The following is an 18,838-nucleotide window of genomic DNA, read 5'->3' on the forward strand; positions in this document are numbered from 1 at the left end:
GAAAACTCTCCCAGTTTCATACCTATTCAGTGCAGTTCGATGTGGACTCACGCACAGATTTTTTTAGGGCTCCTAAGGTAGCTATCCCGTATAGCCTCTACAGACTCATCACTAACTGATGGCCTACCAGAACGGGGTTTCTCCACCAAACTGCCGGTTTCCTTCAACTGCTTATCCCACCGAGTAATGTTATTCCTATGTGGTGGCGCTTCATTATAAATGTGCCAATATTCACGTTGCACTTTGGTCACAGATTCAAATTTAGCGAGCCACAGAACACACTGAATTTTCCTCTGTACCGTCCACATCTCAACTGGGATGGCCGTGGGCTGCTGCGCTGTATACACGGTGTTACGTCATCTGTGCATGTGCACATGCTGCCACATCATCCTACAGAAACTGGGAGGGTTTTCCTTTTATTTGGTGCAGATTTCACATTTCTATAGTCTTTTGTTGCTTTCCTGTGACCGGTCAAAGGTGCACCATGACTTTACAGACACACTGTATATTTGGAGTTTTATCATTTAATGAACAAGAGAATGTCAAGTTAACTTTTCTCTATTTTCTTTAAAAAAAAATCAAACTTCCCAGACAACATATCATTCATTTAATAAGGGTTTACTGTATTTTCACATTCTAAATAGGAATTGGTATAAGACGTGGTCTCTGCCCTCAAAGGGCTTTCCCCTTTTACTAATCTGTTGATTCAGTCTATACATTCAAATAATTTAAGAAGAAATCTGAAAAACATTTAATAAAGTCAGTATTCTGTGTACAAGATGGTTTACTAGTTACATTTTTAATTTCTTGAAGCCTGAGGAAACCAACCAAAAGCAGAGAATAGATTTTTCTCTTAAAGGATCCCTCAGAACCTGAGAGGTCTTTTTATTATTATTATTATTAATTTTAATGAGGTGACATTGATAAATCAGGATACATGTGTTCAGAGAAAACATCTCCAGAACCTAAGAGTTTTTTATTCATGTCCTTCTAATTGTAGAGCTGTGAATGGCTGCTCGTATTTCTTTCCTTTTTTAAAATTTTTCCATTGATTTGAGAGAGAGAGAGTGAAGAATCATCTCATTCCATTAGCTGTGTAATTACTGCTTCTCGTACGTGTCCTGATTAGGGATCAAACCTGCAACTTGGCACACAGGAACAACGTGCTATCCACTGAGCCACTCTGCCAGGGCCTTGACTCCTATTTCTCTAACAGATTTATTTATTCTCTCAGCTCTTTTGGCATGCTTAGAAAGGTCAGTTTCTCAGCTTTGGTACATTTGGCACATGCCTTGTCTGGATGTTTCCTTCCCACTGTTTTAGAAACACCCGCATTCAGAAATGGCATTCCCCTCATGATTGTGTATGTGTAAGAAAGTAGAGTATGTTTTATTTTAGATTTATGCCTTCCCTTAAGCTTATCAAATAAGTAGATTTATGGATTTTCCTAATTGTTTTTCAGACTGAAAACAGTATAATCCAGCACTGATTTTACAAAAGAGGAAATATGCCCAGAGAGAGGAAGTGACTTTTCTACAGGCATGCCATTAGTTGGTGGCAGGACAGCGACTAAAACCTAGATCCCTTGCTCTTTTCTTCAACTAGAGATAGGTCTCTTACTAGAACACACCTTCACCCCACCCAGGAATGAAGTGTACAACAGCGTCAGCTTTTGGAAAAGCAGGTATACATAAGGAGAGTCATCTTAGCTAACGGAGAGAAAAGGTGGACATAATAAAAACATTTATAGCAGTTGTACTCAGCAAGGACGATGGGCCTGGAGTCCGGAGACCTGGATCCAGTGTGCTCGCGTCTGTCATTTTGAGTAGCTTTACTCTCTGGGCATCATTCCCTCTGTCAGGCAGGTAGATTCCACTCTGATCCTCAAGTCTCTTCTAGATCTCATTTCTTTGTGTTTCTACCTTATACTTATGCTTTAGCCCCCTTGGTCTGTTGTTTAATAGCCAAGCAGCAAATGAGAGGTTCCCTCAAGTTGGAATGAGCATCAGTAAAGATGGTTGACATTGATTTTATATTCTGAGTACTTTACATTTCTAAAGTAATATGACTGATGTACAGCACTACCTTTATTCTGCTTTAGTAGAACTAACTTAAAAAATACCTTTCAATGGGAATTAGGGTTTATGTATTGAGCTGGTTGACTGACAGATTGGACTGTGTCCATTTGTGAGGAGTCAGTGATGTATTCTATGTTGGTGACAGAATTTCTCTGCTAGTCTCTAAAGTTCTCTGCCAGCAGCATTGAGGTCTTTTGCAGACATTTTTTTAAAGTTTTTGTAGAGTAAGCTTTCGCCAAGGACAGTATGAAGACAACAGTAGTCATTCTATGTAGTTCAGGGCTCAGTGCATCACAGCAGACACAGGCAGTGAGCTGTTTGCAGTGTTCAAGTGTGGGAGACTGCAAGTGGCAAAGCCTTTGAAAGTTCGAGGCTTAGCAAAAGGTTAAGTCCCCCCACCCCCACTCCTCCATATTGACTATGAAGCTGAGTATTTGCACTCATCACCCCACCTCACTTGCTTAGTGAAGTTGCTAAAGGCTGAATTTTTCTCCCCACCTCCATGTTAGCTGTAATGCTGGATTGTTTGTACTCATCCTATCCCCCATGTCCCTTGGAGAGACTGGAGGGAGTTTCCTTTTTATTCTCTGTTTTGTGAAGTTAAGATGTTATGCAGAGTAGAGGGTTTTCTGCACTTGGGAGAATTCTTGGGTTGCCTTGGAAATGTGACTTTGTTTTAATGATCTCTTTGATTTGCTAATGACCTTACTTTGCCCTATAAATAAAGCAGGTAGAGGGGTGGAGACTTGCTTTTTGCAAGCTATCTTGTGTGTTGTGGAGTCTTCCCGAGCCTACCTTTTTTCTCTTTTAAGCCTATTTTCTTAATTCTGCGCCATTCCCACTCAGAACCCAGAATTACTAGCCGCGCTGGTTCACGGCATTCAAGGGCCATGCAAGGTGACCCCCTCTTTAAGAAACTGTTTTTAGTTATTTGAGAGATGATTTTCATGGCTTTGATGGAAGGTGGGCTACTGTATTAAGAATTTTGCAATATCCTAAGCATTTAAATATTGCCACCAGTTTAAGCATATAGTTTATTCTAATAAATATGTCATCTGTTTTATAAAATAGTTATGCATTTAAATCAAAACTTAAGACACTGAAACATAAAAATCAATGCAGTCAACACTACAGAATGTCACAAAGTGAGGCAGTGCCTAATGCAATACTCATGGTTAGGTTTTCTCTTGGTAAACTTGAGAGAAAACAGCTTGTTCTGACTTGTTAAATGTAAGAGACAGTTCTGCTGGGGAAAAAGTAATTTTTTTTTTATTCAAAAGCACCAATCCCTCCACTCAAGAGCACAAAAACCAGCACCATGGCTGTGACTTTGGGTTACTGGAACATCTGTGGGCTGGCTCACGCCATCTGCCTGCCCCTGGAGGACACAGACTCAAAGAAGGAGAAGTACATGATGGGGAACGCTCCTGCTGCTACAGAAGCCGTGCTGGGAGAACAACCCAGGCTGGGCCTGGCCTTCCCAGATCTGCCCTACTTCACTGACAGTACTCCGAGGCTCACTCAGAGCAACACCACCCTTCACTACATTTCTCACAAGCACAACCTCCAGGGAGATAGGAGAGGAAATGACTTACATGGACATTTTGGAGAACAAGGTTATGGACCTCTGAATGTACCTACCCAGGGTCTGCTACAGCCCTGACTTCGAGAAACAAGCCTGTGTGTTTGAAGGCGCTCACTGAGAAGATGGAGCTCTTTACAGTTTCTGTGGAAAAGGTCTGGTTTGCAGGGGACGAGCTCAACTATGTGCATGTCCGGGCTGATGACATCCTTGATGTGCTGTGGACATTTCAGCCCAAGTGCCTGGATGTGTCCATTTCTGAACCTTAAGGAGTTTGTGGTCCGCTTTGAGGGCCTGAAAACCTATGCCTATGTGAAGTCCACCCTCTTTCTCCCAGCCCCATTTCTAAAGATTGCTGTGTGGATCAGGCAACAAGTAGGGCCTGTGCATCCAGAATTGGGGAGGGAGGAACCCACAGGGCCTGGAGAACAGCTGGACATCCCTGCCCCCTTAGCCATCTATCTCGCTTCTTTTTCCTTCTTTTCACTCCCTTCTCTACCTCCCACCCCAGGTACCTTACTGGCCCCCTGATCTGCCTCCCAACTCCCTTTTCACCCAAGCTCTCTAACACTGCAGCCCTCCTGCTTTTCTCAGCGACGGTCCTACCCCACTCATGTTAACCCTCTTGCAGTAAAACCTGCCAGACGAAACTGCCCCTCACTGGCTGCTCTGGCTGGAGGAGCCCGACTGGACCTTTGGCCTGTAGAACTCAGCACAGAGCACCCTCCACTGCCTTGAAGACCGTGCTGCCTGGCACGCAGGCTCTGCTCCTCCAGTGTGGTCCCTGCTCAGCCCTGCCTGAGCCCCAGTATAGCTAAGATCAGGTAAAGACCGAGCAAGTTTGTTTTCTAACATTTAAAGAAAAATAGACAAGCTTTACATTAACTGTCCAGTATAGCAAACTATAAAAAGTATAACATATATTTTAATTTTTCTTATAGCATAAAATACATCATTTAAAATATACAGCTCAGTGAATTTATGTGTGTCACTGTCACCCAGGTCATGAGAAAGAGCAAGGGCTGGCAAACTTTCTGTGAAGGGCCAGAGAGTACTCATTTTAGGTCTTGTGGGTCACCACATGGATGTGGGTCACCATATGTAGACAAATGGTCATGACTATACTCCAATACAGCTTTTTCAAAGAAAGCAGGCGGTGTGCAGGGTTTAGCTAATGAGCCACAGTTTGCCAGGCACACAGTACAGAGCAGTTCCTGTCCCTCCCCAGGCAGAGAGGTAACCACATTCTGACTTCTATCTCCTTAGTTGAGTTTTACCTGCCGACATTTGTTTTCTTTCACAGTTTAATAGAAGGTCGTGTTCATAAAATGGCTTATCATAAAGCCGCATTCTTTGAGCCAGAAATATCATTCAATGTGGTGATTCCCAGCTGGTCAAGGGTATGGCGGTGCTGGGGTAGAGGCCCAGAAGGCCTCCTGTGTCTCCCTCCAGACGCCCTTCAGATGGGCTGGGGCTTCAGTCTCTGCACCACCATCAAGGTTCTTCCTTTCATCCTGGCTTTCAACATTTTGACTATAATGCGTCTGGGTATGGATCTCTGCATTTTCCTTTGAGTTTATCAAGCTTCTTGGATAAATTTTAGATTGTTTTCAACAAACTTGGGCAACTTATCAGCCATGAATTTTTTTTTTTTTTTTTCGGAGAAAACATCTCCAGGTTATCTTGACATATTATGTTGCATACCCATCACACAAAGTCAAATTATCTTCTGTCACCTATCCGGTTTTCTTTGTGCCCCTCCCCTCCCCCCCCCCCCCCCCCCCCTGTAACCCCCACACTCTTGTCCATGTCTCTAAGTCTTATTTTTATGTCCCATCTATGTATGGAATCACATAGTTCTTAGTTTTTTTCTGATTTACTTATTTCACTCCGTATAATGTTATCAAGGTCCATCCATGTTGTTGTAAATGATCCAATGTCATAATTTCTTATGACTGAATAGTATTCCATAGTATATATATGTACCAAAGCTTTTTAATCCACTCGTCCACTGACAGACTCTTGCGCTGTTTCCAGATCTTCGCTATTGTGAACAATGCTGCCATAAACATGGGGGTGCATTTCTCCTTTTGAAACAGTGCTCTGGTGTTCTTAGGGTATAGTCCTAAAAGTGGGATAGCTGGGTCAGAAGGCAGTTCGATTTTTAATTTTTTGAGGAATCTCTATACTGTTTTCCACAGAGGCTGCACCAGTCTGCATTCCCACTAGCAGTACAGGAGGGTTCCCTTTTCTCCACATCCTCCCTAGCACTTATTCTGTGTTGTTTTGTTAATGAGCGCCATTCTGACTGGTGTGAGGTGATATCTCATTGTGGTTTCTAATTTGCATTTCTCTAATGATTAGTGATGTTGAGCATTTTTTCATATGCCTATTGGCCATCTGTATGTCCTCTTTGAAGAAGTGTCTGTTCATTTCTTTGCTCATTTTTTGATTGGATTGTTTATCTTCCTGGTGTTGAGTTTTACAAGTTCATTATAAATTTTGGTTATTAACCCCTTATCAGATATATTGTCGAATATGTTCTTCCATTGTGTGGTTTCTCTTTTTATTCTGTTCTTCTTGTCTTTAGCTGTGCATAAGCTTTTTAGTTTGATATAGTCCCACTTGTTTATCCTGTCTTTTATTTTCACTCCTAGCCTGGGAGATAAATCAGCAAATATTAATATATCGCTGCGAGAGATGTCGGAAAGCTTGCTGCCTATGTTTTCTTCTAAGATGCTTATGGTTTCACGGCTTACATTTAAGTCTTTTATCCATTTTGAGTTTATTTTTGTGAATGGTGTAAGTTGGTGGTCTAGTTTCATTCTTTTGCAGGTAGATGTCCAATTTTCCCAATACCATTTGTTAAAGAGGCTGTCTTTACTCCATTGTATGCTCTTAACCTTATTTGTCAAATATCAGTTGTCCATTGTGGGTTTATTTCTGGGTTCTCTGTTCTGTTCCATTGATCTATATGCCTGTTCTCAAGCCAGTACCAAGCTGTTTTGAGTACAATGGCCTTGTAGTATACTTGATATCTGGAAGTGTGATACCTCCCACTATATTCTTCCTTTTCAAGATTGCTGAGGCTATTCGTATTCTCTTTTGGTTCCATATAAATTTTTGGAATATGTGTTCTATATCTTTGAAGTATGTCATTGGTATTTTAATTGGTATTACATTGAATTTATAAATTGCTTTGGGTAATATAGACATTTTAATGATGTTTATTCTTCCTAACCATGAGCATGGTATATGCTTCCACTTGTTTGTATCTTCCTTGATTTCTTTTATTAATGTTTTATAATTTTCTGAGTACAACTCTTTAATCTCCTTGGTAAAATTTACTCTTAGGTACTTTATTTTTTTTGTTGCAATAGTGAAGGGTATTATTTCCTTAACTTCTCTTTCTGACAGTTCATTGTTGGTGTATAAAATGCCTCTGATTTCTGAGTATTAATTTTATATCCTGCCACCTTGCTAAATTCATTTATCAGGTCCAGTAGTTTTTTGACTGAGACTTTAGGGTTTTCTATATACAATATCATATCATCTGCAAATAATGATAGTTTTACTTCTTTTCCAATTTGGATGCCTTTTATTTCTTCTTCTTGTCTGATTGCTGTGGCTAGGAATTCCAGAACTATGTTAAATAAGAGTGGTAAAAGGGGGCACCCCTGCCTTGTTCCTGATCTTAAGGGGATTGCTTTTAATCTTTGCCCATTGAGTATGATGTTGGCTGTGGGTTTGTCATCAATGGCCTTTATCATGTTGAGGTATGTTCCCTGTATTCCCACTTCGCTGAGAGTTTGGATCATGAATAGGTGCTGGATTTTATCAAATGCTTTTTCTGCATCTATTGAAATTATGTGGTTTTTCTCCTTCCTTTTGTCTATGTGATGAATCACATTGATTGATTTGTGAATATTTTACCAGCCTTGCCTCCCCAGAATAAATCCCACATGACCATGGTATATGATTTTTTTCATATATTGCTGGATCCGGTTTACTAATATTTTGTTGAGGATTTTAGCATTTATATTCATCAGGAATATTGGCCTATAATTTTCTTTCTTTGTGTTGTCTTTGCCTGGGTTTGGAATCAGAATTGAGCTTGCCTCATAAAAGGAGCTTCAAAGTCTTCCTTCCTCTTGAATTTTTTGAAATAGCTTGAGAAGGATAGGAGTTAGTTCTTCTTTGAGTATTTGGTAGAATTTACTTGTGAAGCCATCAATCAGGCCCAGGACTTTTCTTTGTTGGGAGTTTTTTGATAACTGTTTCGATCTCGTTTGTTGTAATAAGTCTGTTTAGGTTTTCTGCTTCTTCCAGATTGATTTTTGGAAGATTGTATGTTTCAAGGAATTTGTCCATTTCATCTAGGTTGTCTAGTTTTTTGGCATATAGTTCTTCATAGTATTTTCTTACAATATTTTGTATTTCTGTTATGTCAGTTGTTATTTCTCTACTCTCATTTCTAATTTTATTTATTTGAGTCCTCTCTCTTTTTTTCTTTGTGAGTCTAAAGGTTCACCAATCTTGTTTACCTTTTCAAAGAACCAGCTCCTTGTTTCATTGATCCTTTGTATTGTTTCTTTAGCCTATGTCATTTATTTCCACACTGATCTTTATTATTTCCTTCCTTCTACTACCCTTGGGCTTTACTTGCTGTTATTTTTCTAGTTCTTTTAGATGCAGGGTCAAGTTGTTTATTTGAGCTTTTTCTAGCTTCTTAAGGTATGCCTGTAATGCTATAAACTTCCCTCTCAGTACTGCTTTTGCTATGTCCCTTAAATTTTGAGTTGATGTATGCTCATTATTCGTTTCTAGGAATTTTTTTATTTCTTCTTTGATCTCATTGTTTACCCATTTGTTATTTAATAACATGCTACTTAGTTTCCAAGTGTTTGAGTATTTTTCAGTTTTTCTGTTGTGGTTAATTTCTAGTTTCATGCATTGCGATCAGAGAAAATGCTTGATATGATTTCAGTCTTCTTAAATTTGTTGAGACTGCTTTTTGCCCAACATGTGGTCTATCCTAGTGAATGTACCATGAGCACTTGAAAAGAATGTATATTCTGTTGCTTTAGTGTGAAAGGTTCTGAAGGTATCTATTAAATCCATTTGATCTAGTGTGTCCTTTGAGTCTGCTGTTTCTTTGTTAATTTTCTTTCTTGAGGATCTATCTAGTGATGTTAGTGGGATATTAAAATCCCCTACTATTATAGTATTGCTGTTGATCTCACCCTTTATATCCATCAAAGTCTGCTTTATATATTTAGGTGCTCCTATATTAGGTGCGTAGATACTTATAACGGTTATATGTTCCTGTCGGATTGCTCCCTTTATCATGTGGTGTCCTTCTTTATTTTGTACTATAGCGTTTGTTTTAAAGTCCATTTTGTCTGATATAAGTATTGCTACCCCAGCTATTTTTTTCATTTCCTTTTGCATGAAGTATATATTTCATTCTATCCTTTTACCTTCAGTCTATGTGCATCTTTTGTTTTAAGGTGTGTCTCTTGTAGACAGCGTATGTAAGGATCTTGTTTTCTTATCTACGCAGCTACCCTATGTCTTTTGATTGGATCATTTAATCCATTTACATGTAAGTTTATTATTGATATGTAGTTTTTTATTGCCATTTTATTCTTTAAAGCTGTATTCCTCTTTTTTTATATTTTTTTTCTCCTTTGATCTGTTTACAACAGGCCCCTAAGCATTTCTTGCAGCTTTGGTTTGGTTGTAGTGAATTCCTTGAGTTTTTTTTGTCTGGGAAGCTTTTTATTTCTCCTTCAATTTTAAATGATAGTCTTACTGAATTAAGTAGTCTTGGTTGTAGGTTCTTGTTCTGCATTACTTTGAATATTTCTTGCCGTTTCCTTCTGGTCTCAAGTGTTTCTGTTGAAAAGTCGGATATCATCCTTATGGGGGCTCCTTTGTAGGTGATAGCCTTTTTTTCTCTAGCAGCTTTTAATATTTTCTCTTTATCGCTTAGCTTTGATATTTTAATTATGATGCATTTCTCTTTAATGGAGTTCTCTGTGCTTCTTGAACCTGTGAGACTTTTTCCTGCCTCAATTTAGGGATGTTTTCAGCTATGATTTGATTGAACAAAGGTTCTATCCTTTGTTCTTTCTCTTCTTCTTCAGGAACCCCTATGATACAGATGTTATTTCTCTTCGTGTTGTCACAGAGCTCTCTTAGAGTTTCCTCAGACTTTGTGAGTCTCTTTTCTTTTTTCTGCTCTGCTTCTGTGCCTTTGTTTATCTTTCCTCTAACTCGCTGAGTCGATCCTCAGCTTCATCCATCCTTCCGTTGTGGTCTTCAATTCTGATATTGTATTTATCATTTCTGACTGATTCTTTTTTATTATTTCCATTTCCTTTTTTATATTTGCTATCTCTTTATTTAGGTGTTCGTAATGACCATCTATTGTTGTTCTAAGCCAGTGATTCCCAAACTTTTTACACAGGGGGCCAGTTTACTGTCCCTCAGACTGTTGGAGGGCCGGACTATAAAAAAAACTATGAACAAATCCCTATGCACACTGCACATATCTTATTTTAAAGTAAAAAAACAAAATGGGAACAAATACAATATTTAAAATAAAGAACAAGTAAATTTAAATCAACAAACTGACCAGTTATTTCAATGGGAACTATGGGCCTGCTTTTGGCTAATGAAATGGTCAGTGTCCAGTGCCATACTTGTCACTGCTAGCTGTAACAAATGATATAATGTGCTTCTGGAGCCGTGATTCATGCGTCCCACATCCCTGGAAGTAGTACTGTACGTGAGCGACACTGCACTTTGCAGCGCTGCCACATACAGTACTCCAGGAGCACAGGATGCAGATCCTGTGCTCTTCTCACTGACCACCAGTGAAAGAGGTGCCCCTTCCAGAGTGCAGCAGGGGCCTGATAAATGGCCTCAGGGGGGTTGCATGCGACCTGCAGGCCATAGTTTGGAGACTCCTGTTTTAAACTCTTTGAACATCCTAATAATCATTTTATTTATTTATTTTTAATTTATTTATTTTTTTCTCATTTTTCTGAAGCTGGAAACGGGAGAGACAGTCAGACAGACTCCCGCATGCGCCCGACCGGGATCCACCCGGCACGCCCACCATGGGGCGACGCTCTGCCCACCAGGGGGCGATAATCTGCTCATCCTGGGCGTCGCCATGTTGCAACCAGAGCCACTCTAGCGCCTGAGGCAGAGGCCACAGAGCCATCCCCAGCGCCTGGGCCATCTTTGCTCCAATGGAGCCTTGGCTGCGGGAGGGGAAGAGAGAGACAGAGAGGAAAGCGCGGCGGAGGGGTGGAGAAGCAAATGGGCGCTTCTCCTGTGTGCCCTGGCCGGGAATCGAACCCGGGTCCTCCACACGCTAGGCCAACGCTCTACCACTGAGCCAACCGGCCAGGGCCCTAATAATCATTTTAAACTCTGTATCCGGTGATTTGTTTATATCTGACTCATTCCGGTCCTTCTCTGGGGATTTCTCTTTTCATTTGAGTTGCATTTCTCTGCCTGCCCATTTTGTCTGTGTATAAGAAGGGTTTGGTCACTGGAGTGCAATGGGTGTTGCCTCTGTGTTCCCTATGTGTGGTCTGTCTGCAATCTGGTCACCCCCTTCTGCCACTGCCTAGGGTGTTCAGGTATGGGCGTTGCCAGCACTGGCCTGCTGCAGCTGTCTCTCTGCTTTCTGCCTCTCCTGCACGGGAGGGGCTGCGTTCAAGTGCCTGGCTCTACAAGCCTCAGCCCGTCTCAGCCTTCACCCCGCCCCCATGGGTGGGGTTGTGCACCGCGCAAAGGCCATGGTCCTCTGCACCAAGGGCAGGGGTGAGCACCTTGCTCAGCTGTGGGTCTCTGCCTTTTTCTGGGCTTTCGCCCGCCCTCCAGGTGGAGCTGGCTCATGCATAGGGCCACACCCTCGGCTCCGCAGGTCAGGCGAGGCTGTGTGCACCCTTGCTCAGCAGTTTATCTCCGCCCGTTCCCAGGCTCCTGCCCTTCCCCTGCAGGTGGGGTTGCAGGCCGCCCGCAGCCCGGCTGGACCGCTTTCGAGTGTCCTCTCCATTCCCGTGGGGCTAGACCAGCGGTTCTCAACCTGTGGGTCACAACCCCAGTGGGGGTTGAACGACCAAAACACAGGGGTCGTGTAAAGCCATCGGAAATACATATTTTATTTTCCGATGGCTTTAGGTGACCCCTGCCGGGGTCGCGACCCACAGGTTGAGAACCACTGGGCTAGAACTGAGCTCACGATGGGCCTCAGGCATGACGGGCCCGGCTTCTGCCCCGCCGATGGCGCTTCTGTGTCCTGCCACCTCCTGCCCTCCAGCAAGCCCTCAGCATGTGGGTGCGGGTACTGCAGCTCAGACCCTAACACTCCATACTGCAGTTCTAAAAGCTCCCTCCTTCTAAGCAACTCTGCTCTGAGTGCTGCGGGAGAGCTTGTTTGGCTGGCGTCCTGCTTCCCTTTGCTGGTATTGCTGTTTCCAGGGGAAATATTCACTGCAGATTTAGGGAGTGACTCGTCCCAGGGGTTAGGGTGGCTGTCCCTCAAAGTATTTCTCCCTGTGCCTCATAGATTACACTCTCTTCCTGCTACTTAGATCCTCTCCTCTCTTCCTGTCCCCTGGAGCCCTGGGTGAGTGGTTGTGAAAGAGGTTTTCTGTATGGTCCCTTTAAGAAGAATCCTGGGTCTGAGAAAACTGTCTCTTTCTCACAAACAGTATCCTGACTTGTTTCACAGCTAAATACTGTCCATACGCCTCTTCTAGGCTCTGGGGCTGTAGGCTGAGGCTTTGTTTCTGGGGCTCAGGACCCTCCCCTCTCTGCTAAACTCGCTTCCTGCCACGTGAGTCTCTCTGTGCTGTTCACTCCGGGGAGCTGGGCAGCCCTCTCCACATTTCCTCTTTTCCTAGTCTCAGTGTGGCTTCTTCAGTGTTCCTTGGTTAAAGAGTCCTCTTAGTTTAGTTCAAAGTTGGTTTTTCCAGATGATGGTTCTTAAAATTAAGTTGTAATCCACTTTGGTTCTGGGAGTTGGAAGTTGGTATGTCCGCCTACACCATCGCCATCTTCCATAGTCTCAGCCATGAATTCTGAAAACTCTTTTCCCTGTCCCTCTCTCCTCTCCTGGCATGGTGGTGTACCTAATGTTGGATCACATTTCTCTGAGGCTCTGCTCATTCTTTATTCTTTTTATTTTTCTGTTTCTCAACTTTTGTTCTAGTTGTTTCATCTTCAAATTCACTGATTTTTTTTCTCCTCCTAGCTCACATTCCTCTTGTGAATTTATCATTTTGGTTATTGTACTTTTGGACTCCATAATTTACATTTGACTGTTTTAATGTTCACCTGTTTATTGGTGTTCTCACGCTGATTGATGATTGTTATATGTTCCTTTTATCCTTTAAACATGGTTTCCTTAGGTCTTTGAACATGCTCATAATATGTACTCAGCCAGATTGGAGATTCTGCCTAAGTTCTTTCAGCAAATAGGACTCCTGTATACCAGTGGTCCCCAACTGTTTTTGGGCCACGGACCGGTTTAATGTCAGAAAATATTTTCACGGACCGGCGTTTAGGGTGGGACGGATAAATGTATCACATGACCGAGACAAGCGTCAAGAGTGAGTCTTAGACGATGTAACAGAGGGAATCTGGTCATTTTTTAAAAATAAAACATCATTCAGACTTAAATATAAGTAAAATGGAAATAATGTAGGTTATTTATTCTTTCTCTGTGGACCTGTACCGGTCCATGGCCTGGGGATTGGGGACCACTGCTGTATACTTGGAGAGTGCTTTCAAGTAGGCTCCACATCTCTCTGATTGCTCCTGCATGGTAGCAACCCAGTCCATGCTTGTCGTCTTCAGGCTCTCAGGGGTGAAGGTCACCCCAAGGGCTTTTCTTTTCCTGGTTTTCTCTGTTGAACCTCTGGTCTGCCCTTTTGTTACTGGTCCCCCCTAAATTGCTCGCTGCCAAGATCTTTACTGTTTTTGGCAAGTTGGGTAATTTAAGATTGAATATGTCTAGTGTGTCTGTGGTTTTATAAGGAATAGGTAAAATATTCCAAAATAACATTTGGAAAGATATTACTTTTGTTTTTTTTAGGATTCTGATATATTTATTTTAAAAAGCACATTTGCAAGAATGCTTTTATTATTATATTAGGAAGTAGAAGTTGGCAAAACAACTAACGATGCTAGATCTATACTTTCTAGGCAAAGTATAGAGTGTTATCACATGACAGTGATCTCTCTTTTTTCTCTTTCTTTTCAGAAATACTGAGAGGCTCCCAGTGTGCCCCAAATTGCATAGGTATTGAGAATGTCCAGATGAACAAGATGTCATCTCTGGCCTCAAGGTGCTCATGTCCTTTTGCAATCCTTCACTTTCTGGGAGAGAAGGCAGGTCAGTGCAAGATCCTCGACTATGGGAGAGCTCGGAGCTCTGAGGGACCCCGAACTGCCTCCATTGTCACGGCTCATATCTGGGGTTTGTGTAACTATGTCACATGCAGAGAAAGAGAGTTTGGGGGCGGGGAACAAAGAGAAGGGAGCAAGGAAGAGGCCATGGTGCTAACTGAAGGCTTTTAAGTAAAAGGTGTCATACAGTTTAGTCCACACTGACCCAGCCCACCAGAGCTCACACATCAGACAGTGACCCATGGAACGTGCAATAAAGTGTTGTTTGTACTTAGAACCTTCATTTGTAATCATTACTTTACACCCAGCACCTGGATAACTCTACTGTAAGCCATATAACCTTGCTGTGTAGACCTTACAGAAGGTTACAGTTGTAAATACAAACTCTTCATTACCTTATGTAGTTTGGAAAGCTTGCAAGTTTGTGACATGTTAATTGCACTTAAATATTGAGTACACAGTGAAAGATACATTTATAAAGATATTTAAAAGGATTTTGGCACTTGGATTTGTCTTGCTTGATCAAAACCATCTTCCCACCTTAGGTTTCCATGGAGGTTTCCTCCTTCCCTGGGGCTGAACTAGTACAAAGAATGAAAGGGTGTGAACCGACGGGAATACCACTGAGAAGCAAGGGAAGTCTCGGTGTGGCTGGTGCACGCCAGAACACAGGGCTGCCTGGCTGAGGAGGACAGTCTGTATGCCTGTGTGCGTCGCAGTGTTTGTGTTGACTCAGATGTCTTTCCCACAGTCAGGGCACAGGATGTCATCCCTCTCTGTGAGGAAGCCTCGGCCCACCAGGGACAGGGAGCACTTCTTGCAGTTAAAGCAGTCGTTATGCCACTGCCGCTCCTCGAAGGAGATGTACTTGGTGCCGCCAAGTCCTAGTAACAGAGAAAAAGTGACACTGGTGAAAAGAGGAAGGGTGTTTTACCAGTCAGACTCAGTACCAGGACTGGAAAAGGGATTCTGGTTTGACCCAGTTCAGAGTGTGATTGCTGGGTATTGGGATCCATGTGAACATCAGACATCATGCAGAGCCTTGAGGAGTGCAGGAACATGCATACACTGGCTCCTAAGCTGTATGATAACAGTATAATTATAAAGAGCATATTGTGTACATTAGTTTCCCACCAGAATGAAACTCACTGAGATGAGGAGCTAATTTCCCATCCCAGTTTAATGAATCAAGTGCTAAAAGGGATTTTGAAGAGAAAAATGTTAACTTTCTCTGGAATGGCCAGGAAAGACGTCACAGAAGAAATGATCTGTGGGTGTGAGGGGCTGTCATGAGACAAGCTGCAGAGGACAGAGCTAAGGTGGTGGGAGCTGGGTAGGAGGTGCAGTGAGACTGGTGGAAGGAGGCGCTAAGAGGTGAGAGCAGCTTATGAAGACGTGGGCTATAGAGAAAACTCTTATATTTTAAGCAATGAAAAGGAACACATTTCAATTAGAGTGCCTGACTCTTGTTTGATGACCAGTTCTCATCCAATGTTTCTGGCACATGGACTGCTTATTACAGTATAGTTGTGTGTACTGCCACTGAGCCCTCTGAAATAAAGTGAAATCAAATTCATAATTATCTTAAAGTTGCAATCGATTTTGATGAAATTTAGATCAATGAATTCTAATTACAAAGAGTTCTTTCCAGAAATAAAGGTTCAATCTACCATATTAAAAACAACCACTCTGACTACTCCATTTCTGATAGTTTGAGATCTCAGTCTACCATGTAATTCATTGAACAGTTGCTTTTGTACCTTAATTGACGAGGCTGATGTTAGGCATTAAACCTTTTTACATGAGGGAGACCTGAGGCCTCAGAGCTTATCCCCCTCAACTAGGTAGTGACAGGATTGGGACTTCAATTTGTCCTGCAATGCAAGTTCTCTTTCTAATGCCACAGCACCTCTGCTATGCTAGCAACAATTTTCAACTCTTTTCCTAAATATCTTACAGATATTTTAATAGAAGAGTTAGGCTGTCTGACCCATGGTTGCACAGTGGGTAGAGTGTCAACCTGGGAAGCTGAGGTGCAGTTTCAAAGGCCTGAGGTTACCAGCTTGAATGCAGGGTCACCGGCTTGAATGTGGGATCATGTCAGTGTTCACTGGCTTGAAACCCAAGGTCATTGGCTTGAGCAAGGGGTCACTGGCTCTGCTGGAGCCCCCTGGTCAAGCAAGGCACATATGAGAAGCAATCAATGAACAATTAAGGTGCCGCAACTATGAGTTGATACTTCTCATCTTTTCCTTCCTGTCGCTCCCATTCACTCTCTTGCTAAAAAAAAAAAAAAAAAAAAAAAGAATAAGAGTTACACTAAATAACCATTTTGTTATTTGATTACCTCTAATCCTAGACTCATAAGGGCTATGGAAGACCTACAAAGCCCAGGCCCCATCTCTGAGGCAGAACCAAACTAGTGATTTAGGCCAGTGGGTCTCAAACTTTTCTGCTTTTAAGACTTACAGGTCATGGCCAATTAAATCTTACCCAGGCAGTCATTTTTAAAGCTCCCCAGGTATTTTGAATATGCAGCCAAGTTTGAAGGGCAGTGGTTTAAGCAACACTTTAACTTGACTTAGGGGTAAGGGCTTTAGAACAGCTGGAAGACACGGGCAGACCTTGTTTTACTGCCCTTTACTGTGCTTCACAGATGTGAAGGCAAGGCCCTCCACCAGCAAAAGGATTACAACTTCTTTTATCATGATACCTGCTTTACTGTGGTGGTCTATTTTCCGATGGCTTTAGGCGACCCCTGTGTTTTGGTTGTTCGACCCCCGCCGGGGTCGCGACCCACAGGTTGAGAACCGCTGGTCTAGACCAAACCCGCAATATCTCCACGGTATGCTTATACTTGTTTTTCTTTTCAGCACTCTTGAGTTAACTGAGAAGCCAGGGAGCAGCTAGGAAGCCCCAGCACTTCTACCAATGCCATGTTTCTCCTTTCTCCTTCCTTGGATAGGTCCTGCTATGTTGTGGCTCTGGGGCAAGGAGGCGCACTAGCAGGAGAGGATTTAAAAGAATGTTAGTGTGTGGGAGTTTTCCCAGGTGGAAAGCCTGTTTTTCTAAGCTCCACTATTGCCTTAAAATGACAGCAGAGGGAGCAAGTGATAGGTGAGAGATCCAAAGACAGCCCCGGGGAACAAATTCTCCTAAGGGCAAGATGGATGTGCAGTTAATTCTCATCACTTGAGATAGTTGTTCTATAAAGTCACTGTGATCACTGAATTAGCACATACTGAACCCCTGCTCCTAAGAGAAGCACAAGGTTTGTTAGGTTCCTATAAGCCTCGGCTTATACTATTTCCACCATCAATACATAACCCTGCATTATGTTTATTTCTTTTCAAAGACACTTTATTTAATACGTATTGTTGACTCATTAACAATGAACTTACAGCCAACAGTGACACAACTCAAGCCTGAAGGAAGCTCATACATAAGGTGCCTCACAGCCTTCCTGGGCTCAGGAGCAGACAACACTTCAGCACTACCCATGCGGGGGTGGGGGAAGCACTTAAAAACAGCAAAAATGCCAACAGAAAGCACCAGAAATGCAAAAACATGGCACTGAACAGATCAGGAAAAGGACCCCTATTTCCAATATAAGCTGGAACAAGAAGGCAGGGTGTCACCTTCTCCACCTTGACCGGGAAACATCCATGTCTGGGGACTCCAATTCTCACCCTACTTTGTGGGTCTGCCAGTGACCATGGAAGTGCTATGAGTTTGGTATTGGAGTTACAAGTAAATATTGGTAGTAAGCAAATTGGCAAATATGAACGCTGAATTAAGCATTTCTGCACAGAAAGTTGGAAAGTATTATTTCAAATTTAGTTACAAAAATCATTTAAATTCTGTTTAAAAAAAGTACTAAGTAAGGATCTACTAGAAGTGGTTTTGGTTTTTTGTGTGTGTTTTTTTTTAATTGATTTAAGACAGAGAAAGGAAGAGAGAGAGAGAGAGAGAGGCATTCACTTGTTGTTCCACTTAGTTGTGCACTCATTGGCTGCTCTGCGTATGTGCCCTGACTAGGGGTGGAACCCGCAACACTGGCATTTCGGGACAACGTTCTTACTGACTAAGCTAACCAAGCCAGGGCCAGGATATATTAGAAATTTAATCTAGACTCACAATCTCATAGAATTGTTTAGGAATCTAGCTAGAAGTACATATTTGTTGCAATTTTAAAATTTCTAGGTTTCTAAGCATTAATATCTGTGTTTCAGACAATTAACTCTCCTCTTTTGGAGTCTAGTTTTCATTCTGTTTAGATTTCTAGTGTTTTGGTTTTTTTACAGTGCTACAATTTAACACACATACCTGAGACTTTACATTTAAAGTGCTTTTATGTAGCTTATATTGCTTTATAAAGCTTAATTTTACAACATTTACTTCTACAGAAGTTACTGTAGAAGAGCATTAAAGATTAATACATTAGGGCAGTAGACTTCATTTTCCCCTCTAACTGCTGCCAAGGGAAATCTGTACATAAATGGCTGTCACTGGATATCTTAACATTGAAAAATTTAGATGCTATGCTTCTCTTTATAATTTCATATGGGAACATGAGCTTTGGATTACCCATGAGAAGAGAGAATTATTTTAGGGACCCGGGACTTTCTATATCCAGTGAGTGAGCTGAGTTAGGTGAACCTGGTTCTAGGCCTGAGGAAAAGGAAAGTCAAACAAGCGCAGGGAAGAGTGTGGATGGTGAAGCTGCACAGGAATGCCATTTAGC

At 42.1% G+C, this 18,838-nt stretch overlaps 2 protein-coding genes and 1 pseudogene across 17 annotated transcripts in view; 2 read left to right on the forward strand and 1 right to left on the reverse strand.

Annotated features, from left to right (window-relative positions):
• C3H2orf49 (chromosome 3 C2orf49 homolog) overlaps positions 1-18,838 on the forward strand; it is a 246,518-nt gene that overhangs the window by 15,861 nt on the left and 211,819 nt on the right. For 2 of the 4 annotated variants that reach the window (XR_010750337.1, XM_066377540.1), the window contains one exon: positions 13,949-14,756. The gene's annotated coding sequence lies outside the window, so the exon portion shown is untranslated. Of the gene's footprint in view, positions 1-4,291; positions 4,522-13,948; positions 14,757-18,838 lie in introns of those variants that run through there. The other 2 variants (XR_010750336.1, XM_066377542.1) reach the window with 2 other exon arrangements.
• LOC136400583 (glutathione S-transferase Mu 1 pseudogene) lies at positions 2,935-4,277 on the forward strand (annotated as a pseudogene).
• FHL2 (four and a half LIM domains 2) overlaps positions 14,246-18,838 on the reverse strand; it is a 75,176-nt gene continuing 70,583 nt past the window's right edge. For all 13 annotated transcript variants that reach the window (XM_066377525.1, XM_066377526.1, XM_066377534.1 and 10 more), the window contains one exon: positions 14,246-14,978. In XM_066377525.1, coding sequence (XP_066233622.1) covers positions 14,827-14,978 — 152 coding nt within the window. In that variant the 3' untranslated portion in view covers positions 14,246-14,826. The remainder of the gene's footprint in view (positions 14,979-18,838) is intronic.

Source organism: Saccopteryx leptura, chromosome 3 (genome assembly GCF_036850995.1).
Source record: "Saccopteryx leptura isolate mSacLep1 chromosome 3, mSacLep1_pri_phased_curated, whole genome shotgun sequence".
Taxonomy (NCBI): domain Eukaryota; kingdom Metazoa; phylum Chordata; class Mammalia; order Chiroptera; family Emballonuridae; genus Saccopteryx; species Saccopteryx leptura.